This window comes from Vulpes lagopus, chromosome 2 (genome assembly GCF_018345385.1).
Source record: "Vulpes lagopus strain Blue_001 chromosome 2, ASM1834538v1, whole genome shotgun sequence".
In the NCBI taxonomy this organism is placed as follows: Eukaryota; Metazoa; Chordata; class Mammalia; order Carnivora; family Canidae; genus Vulpes; species Vulpes lagopus.
This window is the reverse complement of record NC_054825.1, coordinates 113,063,034-113,087,644: the sequence shown is the minus strand read 5'-3', so window position 1 is coordinate 113,087,644 and position 24,611 is coordinate 113,063,034. Positions and strand designations below refer to the sequence as shown.

At 49.5% G+C, this 24,611-nt stretch overlaps 1 protein-coding gene across 3 annotated transcripts in view; it reads right to left on the bottom strand.

Moving 5' to 3' along the window:
• The window catches only part of SMOC2 (SPARC related modular calcium binding 2), a 161,319-nt gene that overhangs the window by 94,283 nt on the left and 42,425 nt on the right, over nucleotides 1-24,611 (bottom strand). For all 3 annotated transcript variants that reach the window (XM_041746022.1, XM_041746023.1, XM_041746025.1), the window contains exons 2-4: nucleotides 20,768-20,939; nucleotides 9,889-9,995; nucleotides 8,474-8,573 (exon numbers count right to left, since the gene is read on the bottom strand). In XM_041746022.1, coding sequence (XP_041601956.1) covers nucleotides 8,474-8,573; nucleotides 9,889-9,995; nucleotides 20,768-20,939 — 379 coding nt within the window. The remainder of the gene's footprint in view (nucleotides 1-8,473; nucleotides 8,574-9,888; nucleotides 9,996-20,767; nucleotides 20,940-24,611) is intronic.

Genomic DNA, 24,611 nt, shown 5'->3' with positions numbered 1-24,611 from the left:
CATTCATTTAACACATGCTCATTGTGTGCTAGCAAACAATGCAAGAAACAAAGCACTAAAAAGTTTCATTTACTTTGGTGAGATAAGCATAAAATGGAAATTAAATAATTTATACTACATTTGTGCACACGGCTAAGCTATAAGTTCTTACTGTGTGTTGGTCATTGTTCTAAGTACTTCACATGCATTAAGTCATTTAATGCTGACGACAACCTGAGAAAGTGCGACCATCATTATGCCCATTATACAGATGAGGAGACTGAGGTCTGGGCAGGTGCCTAACTGGCCTCAGCTTTCTTAGCCAGCCAGTGGCAGGGCCAGGATCCATGTCTGCACTGTTAGCCTTTGGGGGAGCTGAGCAGACAGGCAGGCCCCTGAAGAAGATGGAGGGGTGAACAGGCCCCCCAGCTAGAGGGGATAGCAGCATGAGTTGAGAGCAAGGCTGGCAGTGCAACGGGGCATGGCATGTCCAAAGGAATACTCTACGAGAGTGCTCTGCAAGCTCCTCGTCCCCATTATTCTGTGCACATTCTCAGTTTATGAGGACATACCTCCCTGGGTGGGGACTTTCCTATCATCTTGGCCTCTGCAGAGTCTAGTGTGGTGCCGGTGCATGGAAGAGCCTGAATCAGAGTCGGGATGCCGGAGCGTGACCTGAGAAGGCTGACAAAGCCTCTCAGCATCAACAGCACCTCTGATCTCAGGTCCACTGACCCTCCTACCAGGGAACGGCCCAGCGGTGGGAGAACGAGGCCAGAAAGACTGAGCGTAAGATGCAGGGGGTGCCAAGCCCAGGATGGAAGCTGATGTTGATGTCAAAGTGCTTGGAAACCCGCCAGTCCCGCACTGCTCTTCGGTCAAAGGTCAGCCCTACAGAGGGTGACAGGCATAGTCCTATGGTTGAGCCAACGTGCACAATGAGAGCTGCCTGCACTCAATTTTTAATAAATCAGTAGGGCACAACACCTGCCTGCGTTACGTCCCGGGATTGTTGGGACACCCAATCAACCACATGAACACCGGTGTCAAAGTTGAGAAACAGGAAAGTCCAGAGCACAACATGACCTTCCATAGATCATCCATGACTTGCAAAACATTGTTGGGCAGCCACCACAACGGTGTGCTGCCCCACCCCTCCCACGAGGGACCTGATGCTGTGAATTACATGTGTTCTCTACTCTTGCCCTATAAGACCCACGCCAGCATCTAACCAGGCTTGCAACACAGCAGCTTACCACCATGGTAGTGGCTCATCTGATTCAAAACCAATTAGATTATGATGCTTACTAGGTCTTAGTAGATGGTGCAGGAGCCTTGTTAGTGAATCCCAAATCTTGCCTGTATGTAATACTAGATATTATGCACCTATTATATACAGACTATAACACTAGGAAGGAACACCTCATACTAGCTTAGTGATGGTTTTCTGTACACCATGGTTTTAATGACCATAGTTTCTGTTACGTGTCTGAGGAATCCTGGCTTTAGGGTAATCACAGAGAGGGGCCCCTGGGTGGCTCAGTCAGTTAAGCATCTGACTCTTGATTCTGGCTCAGGTCATGATCTCAGGGTCGTGAGATTGAGAGCCCAGGTTGGGCTCTGCACGGGGCACAGAGCCTGCTTGAGATTCTCTCTCTCTTCCCCTGCCTCTGCCTCTGGCCCTCCCTCTATCCTGCTGCTTTGTGTGCACTTTTCCTGTTTCCCTTTTTAAAAAAAAGAAAATTTTCATTTTCTTGCGTGTGGAAATTGTATCAGGAAATTTCCCTACTCTGTGTTGGCTGTTATCAAATCATTATTTTATCTCTTTAGGGATATAAAATGAATCTCCTCAAAACTTTGAAAATTGTCATAAGAGTCCCCGACAATTTGTATTTTATTCTAAAGCAAATGTCAGTGAGTGACGTCTACACTGCAGCCTAGCAGCCACGGTCACCCCTCTCTGGTTCTCACCCCAGGGGCCCACGGGTTCCGTCCTTGTGCACCTTCTACTCTTGTTAAAGCTGTCTGATCTAATTCCCTTGCCAGTGGGCACTGAAATGTTTTACTTTACTATCATTTTTCAGGAAGAGAATTGTTAAGCCAAGGGAAGGCATTTTGGGGGAAAAAAACAGCTCCTTCTAATCTGTAGACTTTCTGGTTCACACAAAGCAACTCTGAATTTGCATTTCAATAATTTGTACAAAGAAATACTCCAGAGACTTGAGAAGCCAGCTGTGGCTGTGTTGTTGATTTCAATATTTGGAAATTCAGTTGTTCTGGATGTTTCTTTCAAATTCCTCCGCTGGGGACGCCTGGGCGGCTCAGTGGTTGAGCGTCTGCCTTTGGTTCAGGGTGTGATCCCAGGGTCCAGGGATTGAGTCCCGCATCAGGCTCCCTGCAGCGAGCCTGCTTCTCCCTCTGCCTATGTCGCTGCCTCTCTCTTTCTGTCTCTTATGAATGAATAAATAAAATATTTTTTTAAAAATCCTCAGCTGTGCAAGTTCCTTCATTTAGTGCCAGGGAAATTCATGAGTCAAAAATGAATAAAACAGCCTTCTGTCTATAAAGTGAAGATTTTCAGAAAGGATTAGGATGTTCAAGGACACATGAAGCCCCCCCCCCCCTTTCAGGGAGAGGCCAGAACTGTGGGCGTTGTGGACAATACGAGGATCATGGTTAAGCTCATGTAGACACTGCATCAAGAAGCTCTCTGATCTCACCCAAAGGCCTCTATGGTTCATGCATGGACCATCCCAAACCCAAAGGGAGAAGCTGCTCAGATAAGCAATCAGCTCCGGGAAAGAACCACTAACTCACTCATCCCTCTCAGTGGAAATGCAAAGCCTCTCATTGACACCAAAGGAGAGATAATACTTGATGTGATAAAACTCCCCGGGAAATGAGCAGGGCCGGAGAGCTGACTTTCTGCCCTGCACCACGAGAAGGCGCTGGAACATGGGGAGTGGGGACACCAAGATGAACATGACCCCTGTCCTGCTCCGGAGAACTCCCCCCATGACCGACCCTGGTTTCAGAAAGGGGTGCACTGGGCGGCACTCAAAGGCCTTCAGTCATATAGTGGGATGTGTCCCCTCCTCTGCTCTGCATCCCCAACTCTGTAGCTGACTTCAAACACATGCCTCAAGCTGAGCGACATACAAAGATTCCTGGGATATTGTAAGACGGAGAATTCTTGCATGTACGTTCAGCTTACAGGGTCTCGAAGTGCTTTGTACTCTTGCCAGGAATAAGCTCTTGGCCAAGGTGCATCGTTACAGAAGGGAGATGAGATTAAAAACCCTGAAGCGATTTCCAAATAACAGCGAAGAGATGAGCACAAAAATCCTCCCTTGGAGAAAAGTCCTTTGTTTCTGAGTTCTACTCTGCCCCCAGCAATGTTAGTCTTCAAATCTTTAGAAGGAAGAAGAAAAGAAGAAATCCTTACAGAATAAATATAAATCAGAGGCGTGCAGATGGAGACACGTTGACCTGGCTCTTCCCCAGCGTGGAGGACGGCGGGGGGTGGGGGCAATGCTCGGTGGGCTCCCTGTCATTTCCTTCATCCCCTGAGCATCTCCCAAGTAGGAGAAGACCCCAAGCACAAACCCATCTGCAAACCCAGGGGTCTAAGTCAGCAGGGCTCGGTGAGCATATAAATCTGCAAGCCATGAGCAAGAAACACCTGCTTTCAGGCAGGGCAAGGCCTGGAGTGCATCTGGATGCAGCTCAAAGAGCAGCTTTTTGGTCCCAAATATTTCTCAAGGCCATGTGCTGTCTGCCATCGACACACAGGCTCTCCCTAATCCAGGAAGGGATAGTGCTCCCCCCATCCTGCACGCACCCCTCCCATGCCTGCCTTGGAACAGGCCCAGCAAGGAGCAGGGACTCTCAAGAATAAATGGTGTGAACAAGACCGTTTTGCCCCCTCTTTATATCAGGCCAACGTGTTCCTCTTTTCTAGAACTGTCTCCCCGTCACCTGTCCACGTGCTCGGGCAGCGAGCTACCCCCCCCCGGCCCCCCACCCCCACCCCGAGTGCCTGCAGTTCCCACTTGACTCGCCCAGCCCGTGACGCGTGTGGCTGCAGAGCCCTCAACAGACCGTGTGCGCCCTGCCTGGCAAACGCTCCAAAACAAACGAATTAGCAACAAACGATGGGTGGATTCCTTGGGAGAAAGGTAGCGGGGATGTTCTCCATGAGCACTAGGTTCACGGGTCACGTACCCCATGATTTACTATAGCAGAATCTTATCAGTGCATTAGGGATCACCACATTCCATCATTCAGCCATCGGGAAGCAGGGATCAACAGGAGTGGGCAGGCAGGACCTGCCACCCCCAAAAGTGCCCCTGCACTGAAGCCTCTGCCTCTGCCAGCCTGAGCACCACTCACTCAGGGGCCTGGCTAGGAAGACGAAGCCGACTACTCACTTGCTGCGAAAACCTGAGTGCAGCACACACCCCAAAGGACCAGCCCTGATTACCACTGATGACAGCAGACGGTGGGTTTCCAAAAGCCCCGTGGAGTCAGTGTGGTGGGTGGGGAGCAGCACGTGGCTCCCAGTCTTGGCACCATGCCGAGGCCTGGAAAAAATCTACCACATGCTCACAGACCTTGAACCTGGAGCTCTACGTAGTCTAAGTAAAGACTGCAAGGCCCGCGAATTTCCATTATCAGATTTGGCAGAAAATGTGGGCTCTAGAGACAAAAGATAGAGTTCTAAATCCCAGGTCTATCGCTTACGAGCACAGAAGCCCCGGGTAGAGTCCTCACCTGCAAAGGGAAGGAGACACCACTTCTGATCAGGCTGCTGTGACCCCGGCACCTGCTGGGTCCCCGTGAGCGAGCACAGCTGCCACCTCCACTCCCGGAACGCCACGGATGCCCAACACTAATGCTGGCCGTGCCCAAATCCTCACGTGCGCCTCTTCCACCCCACCCTGCCCTCCAGCCCGGGTGCATCTTTTCTCACCCAGCCCCTCAGCTCCTACACATCCACCCCTTTCTCTGCACCAAAACCCTCGGGGAATGACATCATAGATGCATGACTCCAGGGAGGATTTAAGTCTGTGTACTACTTTCTCCAATGATATTTGCATTTTGAACTTTTAAATCTCTTTAAATCTGTGGAATACTGCACTCACACGTAAAGAACATAGACATACAGCATGGTACACTGTCGTTAAAGATACAGAGAAACAGCGTCCAGGGCAGAAGGAGTCAGCACGTCCAGCCTGGTCTCTGGTCAGGGACCCCCCCCCCCCACGCCTGCAACCCCTGTCTTGATCCCACCATAACCCCTGCCTCGGTGTCCTTGTGGCTTTCTACCCAAACATATTTCTGCAAGTGCAAGAGCTGAGTTTTGTCTGGTTTTGAATTTTGAATGGACTCCTGTGTTCTGCGCTCTGGTGCTTCCTCTCAGGACCCCGGGGGAGCCACGTGTGTGTATAGACCGAGCGGGCCACGTGGCCCATCCAGTCAGGTACTACAGATGCGCATCCACTTCCAGAGATCCAGTTGTTGTAACAAACGCTGCTCTGGATGTGTCGGCGCATGGAAACTGCTGGAAACTGAGTGCACGTCTCCGGAGCCACTCACATCCCACTACCACATGCGGAGGGCAAGCTGATTCTGCCTCAATGGCACCAGCAGCCCAGAAAGTTCCATGCTTTCATGTCCTCACCAGCACATCGTACACCACTTTTCCTCTGCCGCCGGTCGGGCGGGTGTGTAAGGGAATCTCACTGTGATGTCATTTGCATTTCCCTGGTGCTAATGAGCCTGAACCCGTTCTCCTCTGTTCACTGGTCATTAGGATTTCCTTCCTGTGTAAAATGTTGCCTATTCAAGACTTTTGACCATTTTTCTGCTAGAGTGTCTTATCTCACTTTCCTTATCAATTAATAGGAATCTGGGTATTTTTGTATTAATGGCTTATAATCCAGAATTATGAAATAAAGGATGCTCCCCCTTTTGAAAGTCCTTCTGGGAGAAGTGAGAACGTGGAGGATTTGGGGGCAGGGGCTCTTCTCTGAAATCGCAAACCTGTGGATACCTGCTTCACTCCCCTATGGCCTCACGGCGCGTTTGCATGTGTTCATAATAAACACACATACGCACATTCTAAGTGACAGCTCCTGTTTATGGCTCTGTTTTCAGTCTCCTGTCCTGGTTTTCACAGTTTTACAGTGTGTATTTATAGGGGAAGCTTGGTGTGAACTCCAGGGCGAAAGATAACTGTTGAACCCTGAGACTAAGTCAATTTTAATAAACAGGATGAAAGCCACTCTCATCATTTACAGCAAGTGGATAACACACACCAGACACAATACACCCCAGCTGATGTACCAGTGAAGGGAGGAAGATGTACCTAGACAAGACCCTGGCTGTTTGCAGATGAAAAAATGTGAACCCCTGTGTTGTGTGTCACCACCCCACGCAGAGCGAAGCCCTCTCGCCCTGCTTGGCTGCATTATGTATGAGGCTCTGTCAACAGCTAGGAAGAAGCTGAAGTGCATTATACAAAGGTTTGCCATAAACTCTTCATGCATGCATGTGTGAGCGTGTGTGTGGGACTGTGTGTGTGTGTGTGTGTGTGTGTGTGTGTGACTGAGCATTAGGAGTCTGTGTGTGCACCATGCGCATGTATGGGAGCTCCACCGTCCCGAAACTTCCTGGCCTCAGACGTTCTCAACAACTCCCCACAACGCTGCAGTTTCTGAGCACAGGCATCTGCTCTCCCACACACACATTTGTGTGGAATCAAAGCATGACTGCAGCTGGGTTCCCATAGACCTTTCCCGAAGTACCCTGCAAGTGATGGAATGTACTGGTCATATCAGCAGGTATGAGGTGACCCTGGCCAGGCATCTTGAAGTCACAGCCTCAAAACTGAGGCCCAGAGGTGAAAGGGACACTCATTTGCAGAAAGCAAGTCTGAAAGGAGAGTAGGCCCCAACCTCACTTGCAAGTCTGACCTGAAACACTGAGTTTCCCCACTGTTCCCACACAAGAAATACCAGAACCATCACGTGAATCAAACAACCCGCATGGCCAGTGTGAAAATGGAGCATTTCTATATGGTCCAATTATAACTACTGGTACCTGGTTTAAGAAAAATGCGAAAATGGACAGTACAGTGGTTTGATTCCAAAAACAAAATACTAGTTGGAAAATGTAAGGAATTCAGCCAATTTTGTCCCAGTTTTTCAATAAAGATCATTCAGACACAATTTAATTTTCTAACAGTATCACTAAAATCACAGAAACAGGTATTTTCTGTGATTTTTCCTTCGTGAAAATAAGGCTCGACGCCAAGCAGTGCCCACATGCCTGGAATAAAACGCGTATGTGAAAGTATCTTCCAGGGTGAGGGACACATGCAGAGGCAAATAGCATGTGTTAATTTTCCTCTTTCTCTCATTTATTCCATGAGTTCGTAAAAGAATTATTAGGTGCAAATGTTAGCTCACTAAAAATATTTGTCAGCAATTTTTAGCTCTTGGATAACAAGATAGTTTTTTTTTTAAATAAATATGTTTTAATTTCACGTTATGCACACCCTGTGGCTTTTAAGTGATGACCAGTCGCTGGAAATATTAGGTTTCGTGTTACTGTTAATTACAGATGTCATCATGCTGAAGCACTTAGGCATTCTGGCCTGTGCCTTGGCTCCTGGCGTAAACGTCTGAATCATGAACAGAATTCCTAATTATAAGATGTCTGACCTTAAAAAAAAAAAAAAAGTCTAGAAGTAAATCCTAAGTGCAAATGTTTCAATATTTTACATGAAAAATCAGGAACACGCGTTGTACTTCCCTGACTGTTGTACTAAGTCCACTCTAGGAGCCTTGATGCAGAGACCATGAAGCCCCTTCACAGGTGGTCTGATCCGTCCCCCAGCCAATTAATCACAAGTCAAGCTGTAAAACAGTCTCCACCAAAAATGATCAGAATCATTTATATCATTTGGGGTAAAAGAGTAAAGGAAGATGGACTATTTCATAGGCTATACTCCTGACAGTATTTTCACTTTCGGTGGATCAAGTCTCCTTCTGAGTAATAAAAGAACAAAAACTGTCTGGCAATGGACTTACAGGGAATGACCCTCTTTTTCTTTTCAAACATATACATATAAAAACATAACTTTTCTTTTTCTTTTTTTTTTCCCCTTTTTTTTTTTTTTTTTTTGGCAGAGGAAACATGTGGTCATTTTCACCACTGACTCTAGTCCTTGGGATCATTCCTAAAACACTAAGTCCCGAATCAAAGAACCTATCATAGTTCAGGCCAGAGTTTCCATTGGTAAAGGAGTCTTAAAAACATTTTTCTACTGTATTTTAGGCTTTGTCCAGAGACACAAACCCAATGCCTGTGACGCCTCACAACCACCAGCACTGGATTTCTTGTGCATTGTGAGCAGACACGGGTGGGTGACCAGAATGACAGTGGCCAGTTGTCAGTAGCAGGCCAGCCAGCCTGTTTGTGGACCTACCAGGGCACCGGGGTGTCTTGTGGGCCACGGCTGTGCCGCTGACTGGCCTCCCGTTGGGTGTGACGCACCAACAGTATCCGGTGTAGCTGTGACACTGCACCTGGGGGATAGCAGAACAGGGAGGTGAGCTTGACAGCCCTGCTGGGCCACGCACCTCTCACCTCGCTGCATCACTCAGTGAGACACGGGGTGGCCCCAGGTCCCGGGACTTTAGAGAGCACCACCATGGCACTTGTGCTGCGTGCCAGTGCGTTGGCCACTCTGCTGTCCAGGATGCTCACCTGTCTGAGCTAGAGCCACGTCTCATGGCAAGGCAAGAGGCTGGGCCCCAGGGACTCCAGAGACACGCTCAGCGGCCCCTGCTCTGCTGCAGCAGAAGGAGAGGGGACCACATCACTCCCTTCCCTTGGGGTCTCCTGGGGGAGTCTCCCCAGCATTGCTCCACCCACCTAGGGCCTCCCCAGCATCCTTCCTGCCCCCACCAGGGTCTCCCTAGCATCCCTCCCCCACCAGGATCTCCCTAGCACCCAACCCCCCCAGGGCCTCCCCGGCATCCTTCCTGCCCCCAAGTGTCTCCCTGGCATCCCTCCCTCCCAGGGTGTCTCTAGTATCCTTCCCTCCCAGGGTATTCCCGGCATCCCTCCATCCCAGGGTCTCCCCAGCATCCCTCCCTCCAGGGTGTCTCTAGTATCCTTCCCTCCCAGGGTCTCCCCGGCATCCCTCCATCCCAGGGTCTCCTTAGTATCCCTCTGTCCCAGGCTCTCCCCGGCATCTCTCCCTCCCAGGGTCTCCCTAGTATCCCTCTGTCCCAGGGTCTCCCCAGCATCCCTCCATCCCAGGGTCTCCCCTGCATCCCTCCCTCCCAGGGTCTCCCCAGCATCTCTCCCTCCAGGGTGTCTCTAGTATCCTTCCCTCCCAAGGTCTCCCCGGCATCCCTCCATCCCAGGGTCTCCTTGGCATCCTTCCCTTCCAGGATGTGTCTAGTATCCTTCCCTCCCAGGGTCTCCTCGGCATCCCTCCCTCCCAGGGTCTCTCTAGTATCCTTCCCTCTCAGGGTCTCTCTGGCATCCCTCCCCTCCAGGGTCTCCCCAGCATCCCTCCTGCCCCTGGCCCCATCCACACCAACTGGCCAGAGAGGACCCTTCCTGCTGCAGCCACCTCCGCCCTCCTCCCTCAGGCTCCCAAAGGCCGAGGGGTGATTGTCGTACACACACACACAATTCGGTCCTTATGGGAGGGCTCCCAGCAGATCCTACTTTGTTTCTCTGCTGAGGGCTAGGATAGCAAGCACCACCACCCTCAGGACCGGGACCAAGGGGCACATGCGCAGGGCCCTCTCCCGGTGGAGCCCCGGCCCCCTCCCGCAGCCCCCCACCCTGATGCTCGGGCACAGAGGCCCCGGGGCGCGCGGTCACCTGGCTGTAGGTGCCGTCATCGTTGCATTCTGGGATGAACACCTGCTGTAGCTCCTTCCGGGCCTGCTCCTGCGTGTACTTCCTCTCGGCCACACACCTGGATACATCTGCAGGAGAGAGCAGATCAGAGGCGGCACTCACGCGACTGGGGGACACACATGCTGGAGCCCCTGTGGCGTGCAGGGTGCAGGCAGGAGGGCTCCCCGAGGAAGGTGGGCCTGCGCGGTAGGAAGAGCGGGGTGTGGTCTACACGGAGTAAGCAAGGCCAGGGCGGCTGGGAGAAGGCCGCTGGGCCATCCTGCCTCAAGGTGGACGCGCTCCCTGGAGAGTGAAGAAGCGCCTGCTGTGGTGCAGCAGCTGCACACGCGCTCACTGTGGGCCTGGGTGTGTGAGTGCACCAGGTGGGGACACACCCAGGGGCCAGGTCCAGAAGTCCCGCTAGGGGCTGACCCAGTGCCCTCTGGCCTGCGCTGTTCCGGCCCAAAGCTGCAGGCCCAGGGGACCAGCCCCTTCTGAAGACCCCCTTGGCCAGGAGACCAGAGTTGCCCTCGTGTCTGTGCCACCCGGTCATAGGGTCTCAAAGTGATACTGAGGTCCTGCCCCTTCCACCTGCAAGCAGAAAATCTGACTTTAAGTCAGATAAAAAATCAAATATCCTCAGCCCTCCATCCCCTCTGTCCTACACTTTCAGGCATTTGTGTTAACATCTCTATTACATAATTCAACAAAAAGGGCTCCGTTCCTACCGCTCCTTAGGGAGCGATCTCCTGGAACCAAACACATTCATAAAAAAGGAAGAGTCTACCCACATGTGAGTGTGTCCAATCTCTCTGCACATGAAGAGTTCAGGGACCCAGACCCTCAAACCAAACACGGAGATGTGTGTGTGCATGAGGGATGCACTGGCATGGGAGCGAGGCCCCTCTGCCATCCCCACAGCCTGCGCCCACGGGCCTACGATGTCTGGGACCATGAGGTACATTTTGTGATGCCCGCTGCAGGCACCAGGCCTCCAGTGAAGGGCGTGGAGCTGTGAGCCCCTGGGGCCCCCTGTGTGTCCACCACGGGCCTCTCGCCCCAGAACGCCACCGCAAGTTTGTTTCCCTTCCTCGGGCCATCCTATGATGGAGCTCATTTGAGTTTTAAGACTTGAAAAGAATGGCTTTCCCAATTTTTCTAAAGTGTTTCCAGATTTAAATAACAAGTTGTCTAGATCTTAAAGGCCCTCTGGACTCGGAGAGATGCTTCTTCAAACGTGTCCCCTGGCCAACGTCTTTAGATGGTGACTTGATTGCCTGGTAGTAGAAACGGCTGGCTGGCTATGACAGCGTGCCATCTGGGCACCCGCTCCAGGGCCCTGGGCCGCGGCCACAGCTCCAGCGGCGTCCATGTGCTGAATATAGACCCTGCGTGGAATATCCTTGTCTCAGGCTTGCGTGGAGCCATGGTTGCAGGCCTCTCCGTGCATTAGGGGCTTGTACACTGCAGAAAATGGTCTTTCATCCGGGGCTCACATCCCGATCTACATTTTGGCCTGGCCAGCCAGCACTCAGCAACATGTGGTTTTAATGCAGTCTGTGTTTTAGCTGAGGACAAATCACTGCTTTGCTGGACTTCTGTCCTCATTTTTTTAGTATAACCTGTGGTTTGACTGTCTAAAAGGAAAAGTGATACGACCTCCAGCTTGCAAGGTCCCCACCAGCGTACAGATGGAATCACAAATCGTATCTAATATTTGAACCGTCATCGAACATGCCAGAAAGCATAAACTTTCCAAACAACTTGTGGACCTTATTCCTGGTTTGGATGCCTTCCTTCAAAGACTTTGCACTCACCGCCGCTCGGCTAGTCCTCTAACAGGCAGCCCTCACATCGGACACAAGATTAAATTCCAAGTTTTCATCTGGCACATTGCTGACCGTGTAGCCACAGGGAACGAGACAGCAGCACGAATCTGCAGTCTGTGTCAGCCATCCCTCAAAAATAAAAGTGCCGTGTGCCTACACCACCTGTAGATATTCTAAATCAGGCCCTTTTCCATGGAGAAGAGTCTGGACGGCAGCCCACCAGATCAACTCTACTCAAATAAGCAAAAACACCAGAAATTTCACCCCAAAGTAGTAACACCTCCTTTTGTTCTCTTTAGTTTGTTACTTGTTTTTTTTTTTAAGATTTATTTATTTATTTATTTATTTATTTATTTATTTATTTATGATAGACAGAGAGAGAGAGAGAGAGAGAGAGAGGCAGAGATACAGGAGGAGGGAGAAGCAGGCTCCATGCCGGGAGCCCCACACAGGACTGGATCCCGGGACTCCAGGATCGCACCCTGAGCCAAAGGCAGGCGCTAAACCGCTGAGCCACCCAGGGATCCCCGAGTTTGTTATTACTTGTTTTACTGCAGTCAGAACACTCCATGTGAGATCCACCTTTCTAACAAGTTGTTCACTACGGTGCCATGTCCCTGGTGATCCTGGGTAGCCGACACGTCCCCTGTGTCCTTAACTTTAAACCCTCGCATGGTGAGCGTATACACACTCAGGCTAAATCAAACACCTCTCTTTACAGAAATCCAAGTAATAAGCACAGCGAGACGAGAGGCCAGACTGAACGTTTTCTGGTTGGTGACTCGGTCTGATTTGAGCCTGGGGCTGTGTGATCTCTGAGGTCCAGACAGACCTCGCGGCGGCAGCTCGTGGCCCAGTGCAGGCCCAGCACGGACCAGGCTGGCCTCAGAACAGGGGAGCTGGATGAGCAGAGGCTACCAGACAAAGCAGGCACGCTCTCCTGGGGCGGTGGCCACAGAAATGCTGGCCCTCCAAGTGACATGCCTTTTATTTGTATTGGCATCCAATGAAGGCAGACACTGTGTTTCAAAGGTTGTAATATTTTATCCACCCATAATTTTGAAGGCCAGACTCTGAGAAAAATTAAGGATTCTGTGCTGCAAAGCTCTTTGCATAAATAGAACATTCTTTTTCCCTCCTTAATATAGGTGGATGTGCTGTGATAAAAGACCGGCAGGAAGGGCAAGGCACCCCGTCCGCCCATCCAGCGCAGGTCAGCTAGGGCAGCCGTGTTGTAAGTCTTGGCCAGAGCACTCGACCAGAGCACTCTAGGGCTGGTGGGGGAAGAAACAGAGTATCCCTTTTAAACGAGTATTATCATTTTAAATGCAGAGAGATAGAAACAAATTATAACAGGAAAACCTTTAGTACATAATTGGGGTTGCCAAGTCATACAGGAAAAAAATTAGATACACTGCAAACTATTGCAAGAATATATTAAAGTACTCAGTTTTGACAGCGTTTATACACGAAAAACTGATCACAACCATCTGCACGATCATGGATAACCACATGTATCAATGCATCAAAACAGACCATTGTGAAGCCGTCACCAAGTCCCCTTTACCAATCTGAGTGCAACCTGCCCAGGACACACCACCCGACATTGTGCTGAGATCCTCTTGGTCTGCTGATGAATGTAGGCATTGCTAAGGCAGAGGGAGGATTTGTTTCCACAAAACATCCCAAAAAGTTCTGTCGAGGTACTGATGGCAGCTCGAACGTGAAAGCAATGGTGCTAGCTCTAGTCCTGTCTACTTCGGTCAGAAAAAAGGACATTTCTAACGTCGGACCTATTGGAATGCCATCAAAGAGCTAAGGTAAATGTGAGTTGCATAGGGCTTCTGCAAGAGACAAACACAGATATGATTAAAAGTCCTAGCACAGGGCAGCCCCGGTAGCTCGGCGATTTAGCTGCTGCCTTCGGCCCAGGGTGTGATCCTGGAGACCCGGAATCGAGTCCCACATCGGGCTCCCTGCTTGGAGCCTGCTTCTCCCTCTGCCTGTGTCTCTGCCTCTCTCTCTCTCTTTCTCTCTCTGTCTCTCGTGGATAAATAAAATCTTAAAGAAAAAATCCTAGCACACACCGTATGTCGTGCCTGCCTCAGATAGCCTGCTGTGGGCAGAAGGAAGTGTAGCTGAGGTGTGGCAGGTGCCGACAGGGACCCAGTCTAAAAACTGGACAGAGAGTCACACACACATACACACAGGCATGTGCACACAGAGACACACACATGCACACACTCAGACACACTGGCACATATACATACACACACACAGACACACGAGCATACGCACATGCACAGACACATACATGCACAGATACACTGGCATGTGTACACTCACACAGCACACACACCTTCATATACATACACACATGTGCATGTGCACACATGACTCACAGATACACACATGCACACACCTACATATACATATGCACAACATACTCAGACACATAGACATGTGCAGACACATACATGCACAGACACACACCCACATGCACATACGCACATATGTGTACACGCAGGTACATGCACAGATACACATGCACATATACACACATGTGCATGGAGATATACATGCACAGATGCACACGGATATACACACATGCACACACACAAACACACACACAGAGGTATTCATGCGCGTGCGCGCACACACACAAACACACACCTACATTCTACATAGACTACTTTTATGGGAAGATCTGTTTTATTGAAGAAAATAACAGCAGGTTATCAACTAATTTATAGTAACCGAACCACACTCTGATCCTGCTGTTTTCTATGTGTTCACAAAGCCTCCGGGCGAAGCTCCACATTGCCCTGGCTTCCCAAGGCAACGTCACCAGAAGCCTAAGGAAACAGCAGGCGAGGGAGTTTCTGAGCCTGTTTCATGACTCCCTGTATGTAAACCAAGGCTTGTTAGGAACAACTCTTAGTGTTCATCAGATCCCACTGCCCTGTCAGAGAGCCGAGAGGCTGGTGTGGACGTGTGGCCCCCGGCCAGTCGGTGAGAGAAACAGCAGGTGCGCCTGGGCCCAGCCGCCCTCGCACGGGTCTGTGATTGTCGCCCATGAGAGCAGGCCTCAGAGCACCAGGAAGCCTGCAGGTGCAGGTGCTGGCACCTCCCCTCCCTGACCCGACCAGCAGCATGAGGGCTCTCACAGCCACGCTCCCAGCATCCACACGGGGAACCAGCAGCGAGGAGAGGCCACACGATCCTCGCGCCCCACGTGAGGGGTCCGAGGCTGCAGGGCAGTTACTCCTGTCAGGTTTACATCACATTTTCGATAAAATTAATGTAAAAATAGAGGACGTTCATGGCAACACCCAACCCAATACGGAGTGACAGAGCCCTCCGGGCTTCACAGAAATCCCACCTGACAGCCTGGCTGGTTTCAGGGAGGACGAGCCCCACTGAGGCTCACACACCACCATTGCCCCCCCCCCCCCCCCGCCGGCCTGAGATGCAGGTGCACAGAGCTAGGGCTGCCCTCCTGTCAGGGTTGTCAGACCACACCGGAACCCAGTGTCACCAAGCAGCCCCCTGGTAGGCTGCCCTTGGATGGCATGTCTGCAGGGGAAGGTGCTGGGGCCACTGGAGGGCTCTCTCCTTCAAGGCTGGGGGCTCCGCTGTGTTCTTCATCGTCAGAGGGTCCCCCGTGCACATGCATCAGCCCCCACACAGCTGCTCCCACTGCCACCCACAAGCCCCACATGGCCACCCATCTCTGCAGAGCTGCGGGGAAGGTTCCAGGACAGATAGCAGTGGCATGAGGCTTCTGCAGGGGCCACACGGTCCTGGGGACACAGGGTTTCCCAGAACAGCAATAAGATAAAGGCTTAGTCACAGCACAACGACCAGGGATGGAAGGCCCTAGAAGCACATGTTCAGCCTTCTACACCAGTAATAATTACTGTTTGTCCGGAGGAAGCCCTGTGTATGTGTCACTCGGGGTTCTCGATGGGAAAGAACAAGACTCTGAAACCTCAGCAAACACAGCAGTTATTATGAATGAGAACCATTCATCTGTCCCTGTTGTGAGGATGCAATCTGCCTCCACAGTGACACTGCGGAGGTCCCACACGTCCTGGCCCGAGTGCCGTGGGCTTGACGGGGCTCGCTGGGGACTCGTTGAGGGTTCCCCATGGGCTCGTGGACACTGCAGCCTCACTCAGGCGGTCACGACGGAGGACCGCAAAATGCTGGCAGCAGACAAGAGTGGGGCAAGATCAGGAGCATTTTGTAACGATGTTCACCTAGAAGCCACACGAGGAGGTCCCCTTCCTCAGAAACTCCTTGTTCAGGATCCCTGGGTGGCTCAGCAGTTTGGCACCTGCCTTTGGCCCAGGGCGTGATCCTGCGGTCCTGGAATCCGAGTCCCGCATCAGGCTCCCAGCATGGAGCCTGCTTCTCCCTCTGCCTGTGTCTCTGCCTCTCTTTCTCTCTCTCTCTCTCTCTCTCTCTCTCTCTCTCTGTCTCTCGTCTCTCATGAATAAATAAATAAAATCTTAAAAAAAAAAAAAAGAAAGAAAGAAACTCCTCGTTCATGGGATTCCCCAAGATAGCTATCCCTATGAGAGTTTCATTATCACCTTGTTTCCAGAAACCTCCACAGACTTCCATGCCTCCTGGCATGAGACTGTTCTTCTTCTTCTTTTTTTTCTTGGGGGGGGGGGGGTGGTGGTGGTTTTTTTTTAATTCAATCTCGGAAATTTTGTTGAAAAGAAAGACAGCTCTAATTGTCTCAGATCAAAAGAAAAATATTAATATGTTTGCTAAGTTCTGAAAACACAAACTCCACAGATTTCTAAGAAAATATGAGAAACATCCATCAGCGTAAACCACTGCATTTCTACTCAAGGTCAACGGTTAGGTCATAACATCGAAATCATCAAACATTTTAACCCAACCTAATTAAATATGGACTAAAATATTTTAATTGTTGCTTTCAAACTAGTACATTTGAAACAGGCCTATGGAACCGAGTCCCCAGTCCATGAAAATGCCCTCAAAATATGCAGTTTCCCATCTGTGGAATTGACCCTATGGTGCACTAGCCTATTTCACTGCTGGGAATGATTTAGAGAAAAAATTCGGATGGTTATTGGTATCACATGAAGTGGTGTAAAGGGACATTCGGTCTTGTGCACCTTCTGTCCCAGTCAGACAAGCAAGCTTTCGAGCTGGCTGTGTTTCGAATCTGCAATATCCATGCCCTTAGGTGATGGGGGTGGGGGGTAGCAGCACACTCGGCCCTGTGGCAGCAGGATTCCTGTCCCTGGGCCACGTCCACCCTCGTGCTCACCTTACCTCCTCCCACTCACCAGGAACCACCTTCTCCCTGTCGGCACCCTGGACAGCTTGGGGTGTTGCCTGCTGGACATCGAGGGCAGGGTTGGTAAGTGGAACTTCTACCAAGGCATCCAAATTTTTCTCAGATTGATGTGTTTGGAACAAGAACACACCAATTAGACACAGAATAGGAGGAGCAGTCCTTACACAGATGCCACTTCTTTGATGCCACGTTTCTATAAACCGTGATCAAACTGCTTCCATGCTGAGGCCCATTGCGAATCATTTTTTTAGAATTCCAGGATGGTGAACAGCCAGTGTTATATTAGTGTCAAGTGTACGATCTGATGATTCACCAATTCTACACATTACTCAGTGCTCATCGAGACAAGTGTGCTCCTTCATCCCCATCACCCGTCTTCCCCATCCCTCCATCTCCTATCCACTGGTGACCAGCAGTGTGTTCTGGAGAGTTAAGAGTCTGCTTCTTGGTTTCTCTCTCTTCCTCCTTTTTTTTTCCTTTGCTCATTTGTCTTGTTTCTTAAATTCCACATATGAGTGAAATCATATAATTGTCTTTCTCTGACGTATTTGACTCAGCATAATACTCTCTAGGTCCTTCCCATCATTGTAAATGGCAGGATTTCATTCATTTTGATGGAGGAGTAATATTCCATTTTATATACAGATCACATCTTCTTTATCCATTCATCAGTCGACGGACATCTGGGCTGCTTCCATAATTTGGCTATTGTGGATAGTGCTGCTATAAACATAGGGATGTGTGTATCCCTTTGAATTAGTGTTTTTGTATCCTTTGGGTAAATACCCAGTAGTGTAATTACTGGATCATAGGGTAGCTCTATTTTTAACTTCTTGAGGAATCTCCATAACATTTTCCACAGTGGCTGCACCAGTTTGCATTCCCACCAACAGTGCACGAGGGTTCCCCTTTCTCTGCATCCTCGCCAACACCTGTTGTTTCTTGGGTTGCTGATTTCAGCCATTCTGACATCTCATCATGGTTTTGATTTCATTGTTGAGCATCATTTCACATGTCTGTTGGCCATCTAGATGTCTTCTTTGGAAAAACGTCCGTTCATGTCTTCTGCCCATTTTTTATTGGACTGTTGGTGGTTTTGGTGTTGAATTGTGTAAGTTCTTTATATATTTTGACTACTAACCCTTTATTAGATGTGTCATTTGTATGAGAGACTCCTAACTCTGGGAAACAAACTAGGGGTGGTAGAAAGGGAGGTGGGTGGGGGGTGGGGGTGACTGGGTGACAGGCACTGAGGGGGGCACTTGATGGGATGAGCACTGGGTGTTATTCTATATGTTGGCAAATTGAACACTAATAAAAAATAAATTTAAAAAACAAACAAACAAACAAACTCAGATGCATGTCAGTCAGGACCTTCCACTGATGGACCTCAATCTAGGTTTTCTGCCGTAAGTAGCTTGCACTCTGACCCAAATAAACAGTCATTTTGACTCAAAAAAAAAAAAAGATATTTCATTTGTAAATATCATCTCCCATTCAGTAGGTTGTCTTTTATTTTTGTTGATTGTTTCTTTCCCTGTGCAAAAGATTTATTTTGATGAAATCTCAATAGTTTGTTTTTGTTTTTCTTGCCTCAGGAGACATATCCAGAAAAATGCAAATCATTTTAACCCCCAGACAACTGTCTGGGCACACCATCCTTCCTAGTAAAAGTGTAAGAACTCCTGGAGTGGTCTGTATTGAAAAGCAAAGTGTAACAAAGCAGGAATGGTGGTTTCTGATGAGCAGGAGTGCTTGGGCTTAAAAATTGCTTCTCCAAAAACTATTTCATCACCAAGTACCTGGGCTAACTCAGTCTTTGTTGAAGGCAGAGTAAACAAATTTCTAGTGTTGGGGGCTGCCATTTGGGAGGCTTTGGAGGTCCTGTTTACATGGCCCCAGATAGGGGAGCTGCCCTCTGAGCCCTGGAGACCCTCGGTTTCACTTTGCCTCATGAGGTGCAAGCTCTCTTGGTCACTGCAGGTCCCTGAAACCCACGTGAGAGATTGTCGGAGGAGAGCTGGGTAGGGAGAGCACTAAGGTTCTGGAAAGTCTCCCACAGGCCATTTTGGAGAAGGGAGGAGGCTGTCCACAGCCTTGATGATGGCATTATGAACTGAAGGTTCTTGCAGAGCCACTGAATGTCTAGGAACTAGAGATCAATCAAAGGCAGGGAGAGGGCCTGGAGGTCACCAACAGTGATGTCCTCCCATGCTCATCCAGGTTACTCTTCAGGGAACCATTCATAACAAGAAGCGTTAGTTTACTAAGTGTCACCGCAGGCATCCCTCATTTCACTGTTTTTCCTCTTAGTGTGCTTCTCAGATCTTGCAAATGAAGGTCTGTGGCAAACTAGCATTGAGTGTGTCTACTGGTGCCATGTTTCCAACAGCTTTTGCTCACTTCTATCTCTGAGCCAGAAATGTGATTCTTGCAATTTTTCAAACCTTTTCATCATAACTATATTTGTTTGGTGATCTGTGATCAGCGATTATAAATTCCTGAAAGCTCAGCTGAGGGTAGCCATTTTTAGCAATAAAGTATTCTGTAATTCAGGTATGGATTTTTTTTTAGACATCATGCTATTATTACACACTTAGTAGACTTCAGGATAGTGTAGACAGAAATCACATGCTGTGGGAAACCAAAACATTGGTTTGCCTCATTTTATCGGGATACTCACTCCACTGTGGTGGTAAGGAGCCCAACCCGCCATGTCTCAGGCACACCCACAGTGAATAACTTCAGAATCTATTGGGAAAAATCAGGCTGGTTCTAAGCAGTCATTCAACTTCAGAATCATACAGAATGAAGCTGCCTCAAGAGTATCAGTTGTTCACTTGAGTAAACAAAGATTTCATGTGTCTGTATCTCTATCAAGTGAATCTGAGGCTTTACACTCAAGTCTTCTCTGAAGAAATCAGAAACAGTATATGGTTTACTGAAACCTAATGGCCCCTGAGAAAACAAGTCCGAGGACAAAACATGATACAGAACTCTGGAAACTCAGGGGATGAGATTTGATAAATTATTTTCTTCTGTTTCCTACAAGTGGGAATGGATATATTTTTTAAGACTTTATTTATTTATTCATGAGAGACCCAGAGAGAGAGAGGCAGAGACACAGGCAGAGGAAGAAGCAATTTCCTGGCAGGGAGCCCGATGTGGGACTCGATCCCAGGACCCCAGGATCATGACCTGAGCCAAAGGCAGATGCTCAACCACTAAGCCACCCAGGTGCCCCAGAATGGATATTTAAGGAGAAAAAAATTTTTTTTCACTTATAAAAATCTTTTTTTAAAGGTATGTTCTGCTCTCTTCCATCCCTCAAAGACAGACAGAGCAAGTCCTAGCTACAACCAAGACTCCAGCTTGCTACCTCTAAATGTGACACTTCAATATGCTTTTTATGGTGGATGGCATATATAAGTATATATAATTCAATGAAATAATTTCAAATGCTGCCAATTTGAACTATCCTAAGGGAAGAGCATTAAACATCTTTAAAAGATGCCTCTGCTCCTGAGAGTCCCAGAAACTACTCTTCTTCTTTACACACCTGAAAAGAAAAAACATCACACACCTAAAGCCCTTGAGCATTTACATGTAGCAAAGATGTAGATAAAATGCATGGCCTTACCCATCCACGGTTGACCAACAAGTGTCTGAAGAAATGATCACACCAGCTTACCTCTGCAATTTCCTCGATAAGCAATCTCTAGCTGAGGGTCCTTGCATTTGGCGCGCTGGAACTCACAGCGAGACAAGAAGGTCCTGCCGTCGGACGCGCAGAGGGGCTTCTGAGAGGAGCCCCCACAATCCAGGCTGCAGTCCTTGTCTTTGTCTTGGTCAACTCGCAAAAACTTGGGGAAGAAAAAAAAAAAGAAGCCAGACACATGTAAAAAGGCATTCTGCAGCGCAGCCAATGACAGAAGTCTGCCCGAGGCCACCACCCATGGCAGGGGGGCTGCCAGGAACATCGCAGGGACCCCTAAAAATCCCAGTTGGGGGCTGCCACGGCCTCTACAACCTTTCATCTCCAAACCAGCACCCGTGGCCGGATTCCCACATGCGACACTAAGTGGTGCAGGAAGCTGTTACACCTGCTGTGGGGTGCACAGGAGTGCTGCGGGACTGGCACCAGCCTGAATGACATAGTTGGCCCTTTAATTTCTAAACTGGCTTCCCAGCCCCTCCTGCCCAAGCCCTGTCTTGCCCCAGCCTGGAAGTTGCCGCGGAGAGCCAGGAGTCCACGGGGTGGGTAATGGGAGGAAGGCACTGTAACTACCTGTGTCCCAGCCACCGTGTCTTCCCCACTTGCTTGAACTAGATTACCATCTTCTGAATAAGTACCCAAGCCCCTGGGAACCCCTGGGAGCCCCTGGGAGGCCACTGATTCCTGTGACATGCCCAGCAGCACTGCACACATGCACATCTCACTCCCAGCATGAAGTGGACACACAGGCTAGGGGGCCTGTTCTCACCCCGTATGGCAGGTACGTGCAAGCACAGGACCACGAGGGAGCCCATGGAGATGCCCGTGCTCCCCCTGCCTGCTCCAGGGTCCCTGTCCTGGCCTCGGCCCCTCCCGATGCCCAGACCCCACCATGGAGCCAGCAGGGTCTTCCCAGGGCCCACCCGCCCCACACCTGCACTCGGTGGACAATCCCACTGCACACCGTCCAGCCTCACACCTGCGCAGCCCCCGTCATGCCAGGCAGGGCAGCAAGCGTGAAGGTGGAGTCAGGAAGCACCCAGGGAGGCTCCGTACTCCGGGATAAACGGATCTCCATGGGCCTTTGCCTACTGGCATATCCCCTGCCCCACGGACGTGTTTTCTCTGATCTATGGAGCATTAGCAATTCATTAGAGGAAAGGAAGGAAGGAAAAAGTAGGAAACTGAGAGCTGTGGTTATTCTTTTCAAAGATTTTATTTATTTGAGAGAGAGAGAGAGAGAATAGGAGCAGGGGTAGCAGCAGCAGAGGGAGAAGCAGACTCTCTGCTGAGCAGGGAGCCCAGTTGGGACTCGACCCCAAGACCCTGAGATCATGACCTGAGCCTAAGGCGGATGCTTCACCAACGGAGGCGTCCAGGCGCAGGAGAGCTGTCGTTATTTCTGAGCACCGCTCGGTGGTGGTGGTGGTTGGCCCTCTGACTACTGAGCATGTATCTGAACAGGTTTACTTGTCATTTTGAGTCCCGGTAATATTTATGAGGTAGAGAAGCTGTGTTCAGAACAGCTTGTTCCCTCTTAGAGTCCAAGCTGGAGAAGTAGGAACGGGGTTCAGATGCTGAGGGACCCTCATTCACTTTTTCCCTCATCAGTACAAGAAAAAAAAGAAATTTTCAAATTTAAGATACTCCATTCCTTAACGGGTAGCATACCTCCCCCAGTGAAGCTCTGGGGGGGTCCTTGCTGGCACTGTTTCCAGGGTGACCCAGGGCTGCCGCTGAGACAGAGCACAAGGGAGGGAGGAAGGGCCCCAATCATGGTCCTGGGAGGGAAGGGCCGAGGGCACTGGCGCCAGGAAGGTGTGACATGGACATCCCAGAACTCAGGGGGGCTAGGGAAGGTGGCTGAGTCCCTGACGTCTGGACGAAGGCTCAGGCCACAAGACAGGTGACAGCCCCAGAAGGCAGCGGGGTCTTCCCTCAGCGGGGCCCAGGACACGGCAGGGACGCCCTGTTCTAACTTGCTCCAGCAGCATGCCCTATTGTTTCCTGAGAACAAGCTCTCTTGCTACAATGATGTGTGCTGCCTTTAGCCGAGAGGCAAGTGAAAACAGATCGCTGCTTTCTCGCGGTCGTGCAAAACTTTGTTCTTTTACTTAAAAAAGGGCCACACAAGCACGTAAGAACATTTGATTGAATGTGTCTCTGTAGAGTTTTAAGGCCTGGTTTTCTCACTTTGCCCCAAGTGTGTTTTAACTTTCCAGCCACAGAGGTGCAGGTCTGGGGGCTCCCCAGCTCCCGGGAGATGCCCACACTTCAGCACAGTGTACCTGAGGAGGTGCGTCCACCCACTGCAATGTCACTTCCAATGTTGCCCAGTTTTCCCCTTACCTCTTTCCTCCCAGAAAGCTCCGGGGAGTTTTGATAGACGTCCTCTCAGAACACATAGCTCAGCCCAACAGTGGAGCATCATGCAAGAGAGAGACAGAGAAACAGAGATGGAGAGACAGAGACAGAGAGATAGAGACAGAGACAAACCAAAGACAGACAGAGACAGGAGACAGAGAGCCTGTGAAAGCAGGAGCCCACCTGAGAGAGTCAGGTGCTCAGGACCAGTCCTGCCCCATCAGCCACGCCCACCCATTTCAGCGCAAAGCTACAAGTCACCCAAATCCCACAAAGTGTGATGTGTATGAGGTGGTCCATTTGCATCTTCTGAAACCCTAAGTTAGGAAATGTAGATTACTTACGGTAAGACATTATAATTATCATTTTCTCCAAAGAGACAGATTCTACAACTTACAATAAAAAAAAAAAAAAAGAAGGAAAGAAAGCCTAACATTCAGGCATTTGGAATTTGACCATAATTCTTGATAATTTAATGGTGTAGAACTAACAATGGAGCTTTTCTTTATCAGAAATAAGAGAACACACACTTTACTACGCACGTTTCTCCCCCTCCCCACTTTTAATGGCAGTTACATTCCAAGGAGACAGTGCACAGAGGAAAATGAGCTTTTACCCAGGCTATATTCTTTAACCAACAAAGGCCGTAAAAGGGAAATAAAACAGCCCTATTTTAAAGAATTCACTGTTTGTTAAAAGGACTTGGTTGAGGGTCTTCAAACTAGTTAAGATAAAAGGCAATTTGCCAAAATTAGAAGGAAATCAGACATTGAGTGACATGAAGAAAGACCTCAGAGTTCCAGGGGTCCCCAGGTCTTTAATGTTAACAAAGCGGCACTGTTTGCCCAAGTGCAAGGACAGTGGCAGGAGGAAGCGGCAGAGGGTGCCCGAGCAGTATCTGTCTGGACACCATGGAGTCCTGCATGGAAAATAGATAAGTCCAAGGCAAATGGATCACAAACACAGGCCACATTTTGCTTACTAAATCGAAGGTGCGAGCCAGAGGGAGAGTTAGAACAAAACCCAAATACTGAAGAAACGGGTTCAAACACTCTTTAAATATTCATGTGGATGGATTTTCCCACAGAGATGTTGATTTAAGCCTTTTTTTTTTTAACTGTTTATGCTATGGGATAGCATTAAGAAATACATTGCTCTGCAGCTGTAAGATTCACAAAAGCAAGAACTTTTTAAATCAGAGGTCACTCTAAAGTGAGTATAGCTTCCAAGTATGTTTGCTTAATCTGTAGGCGAATCTCACCCTGGGGACTGGGGGTGCAGGAGCACAGTAAGGGCATCGGCGAAGCATGCACCCCCACTGGGGCATAAGACGGAGTAATTTTGGAAGCCAGTGAAGGACAGGTATGAGCGTGTTCACAAACACAAGTGTGTTCTAAGTCACAACATCTCCACTTCAAGCTCTGAGCTTCCTCAGATTTCAGGACAGAGTTCCCTG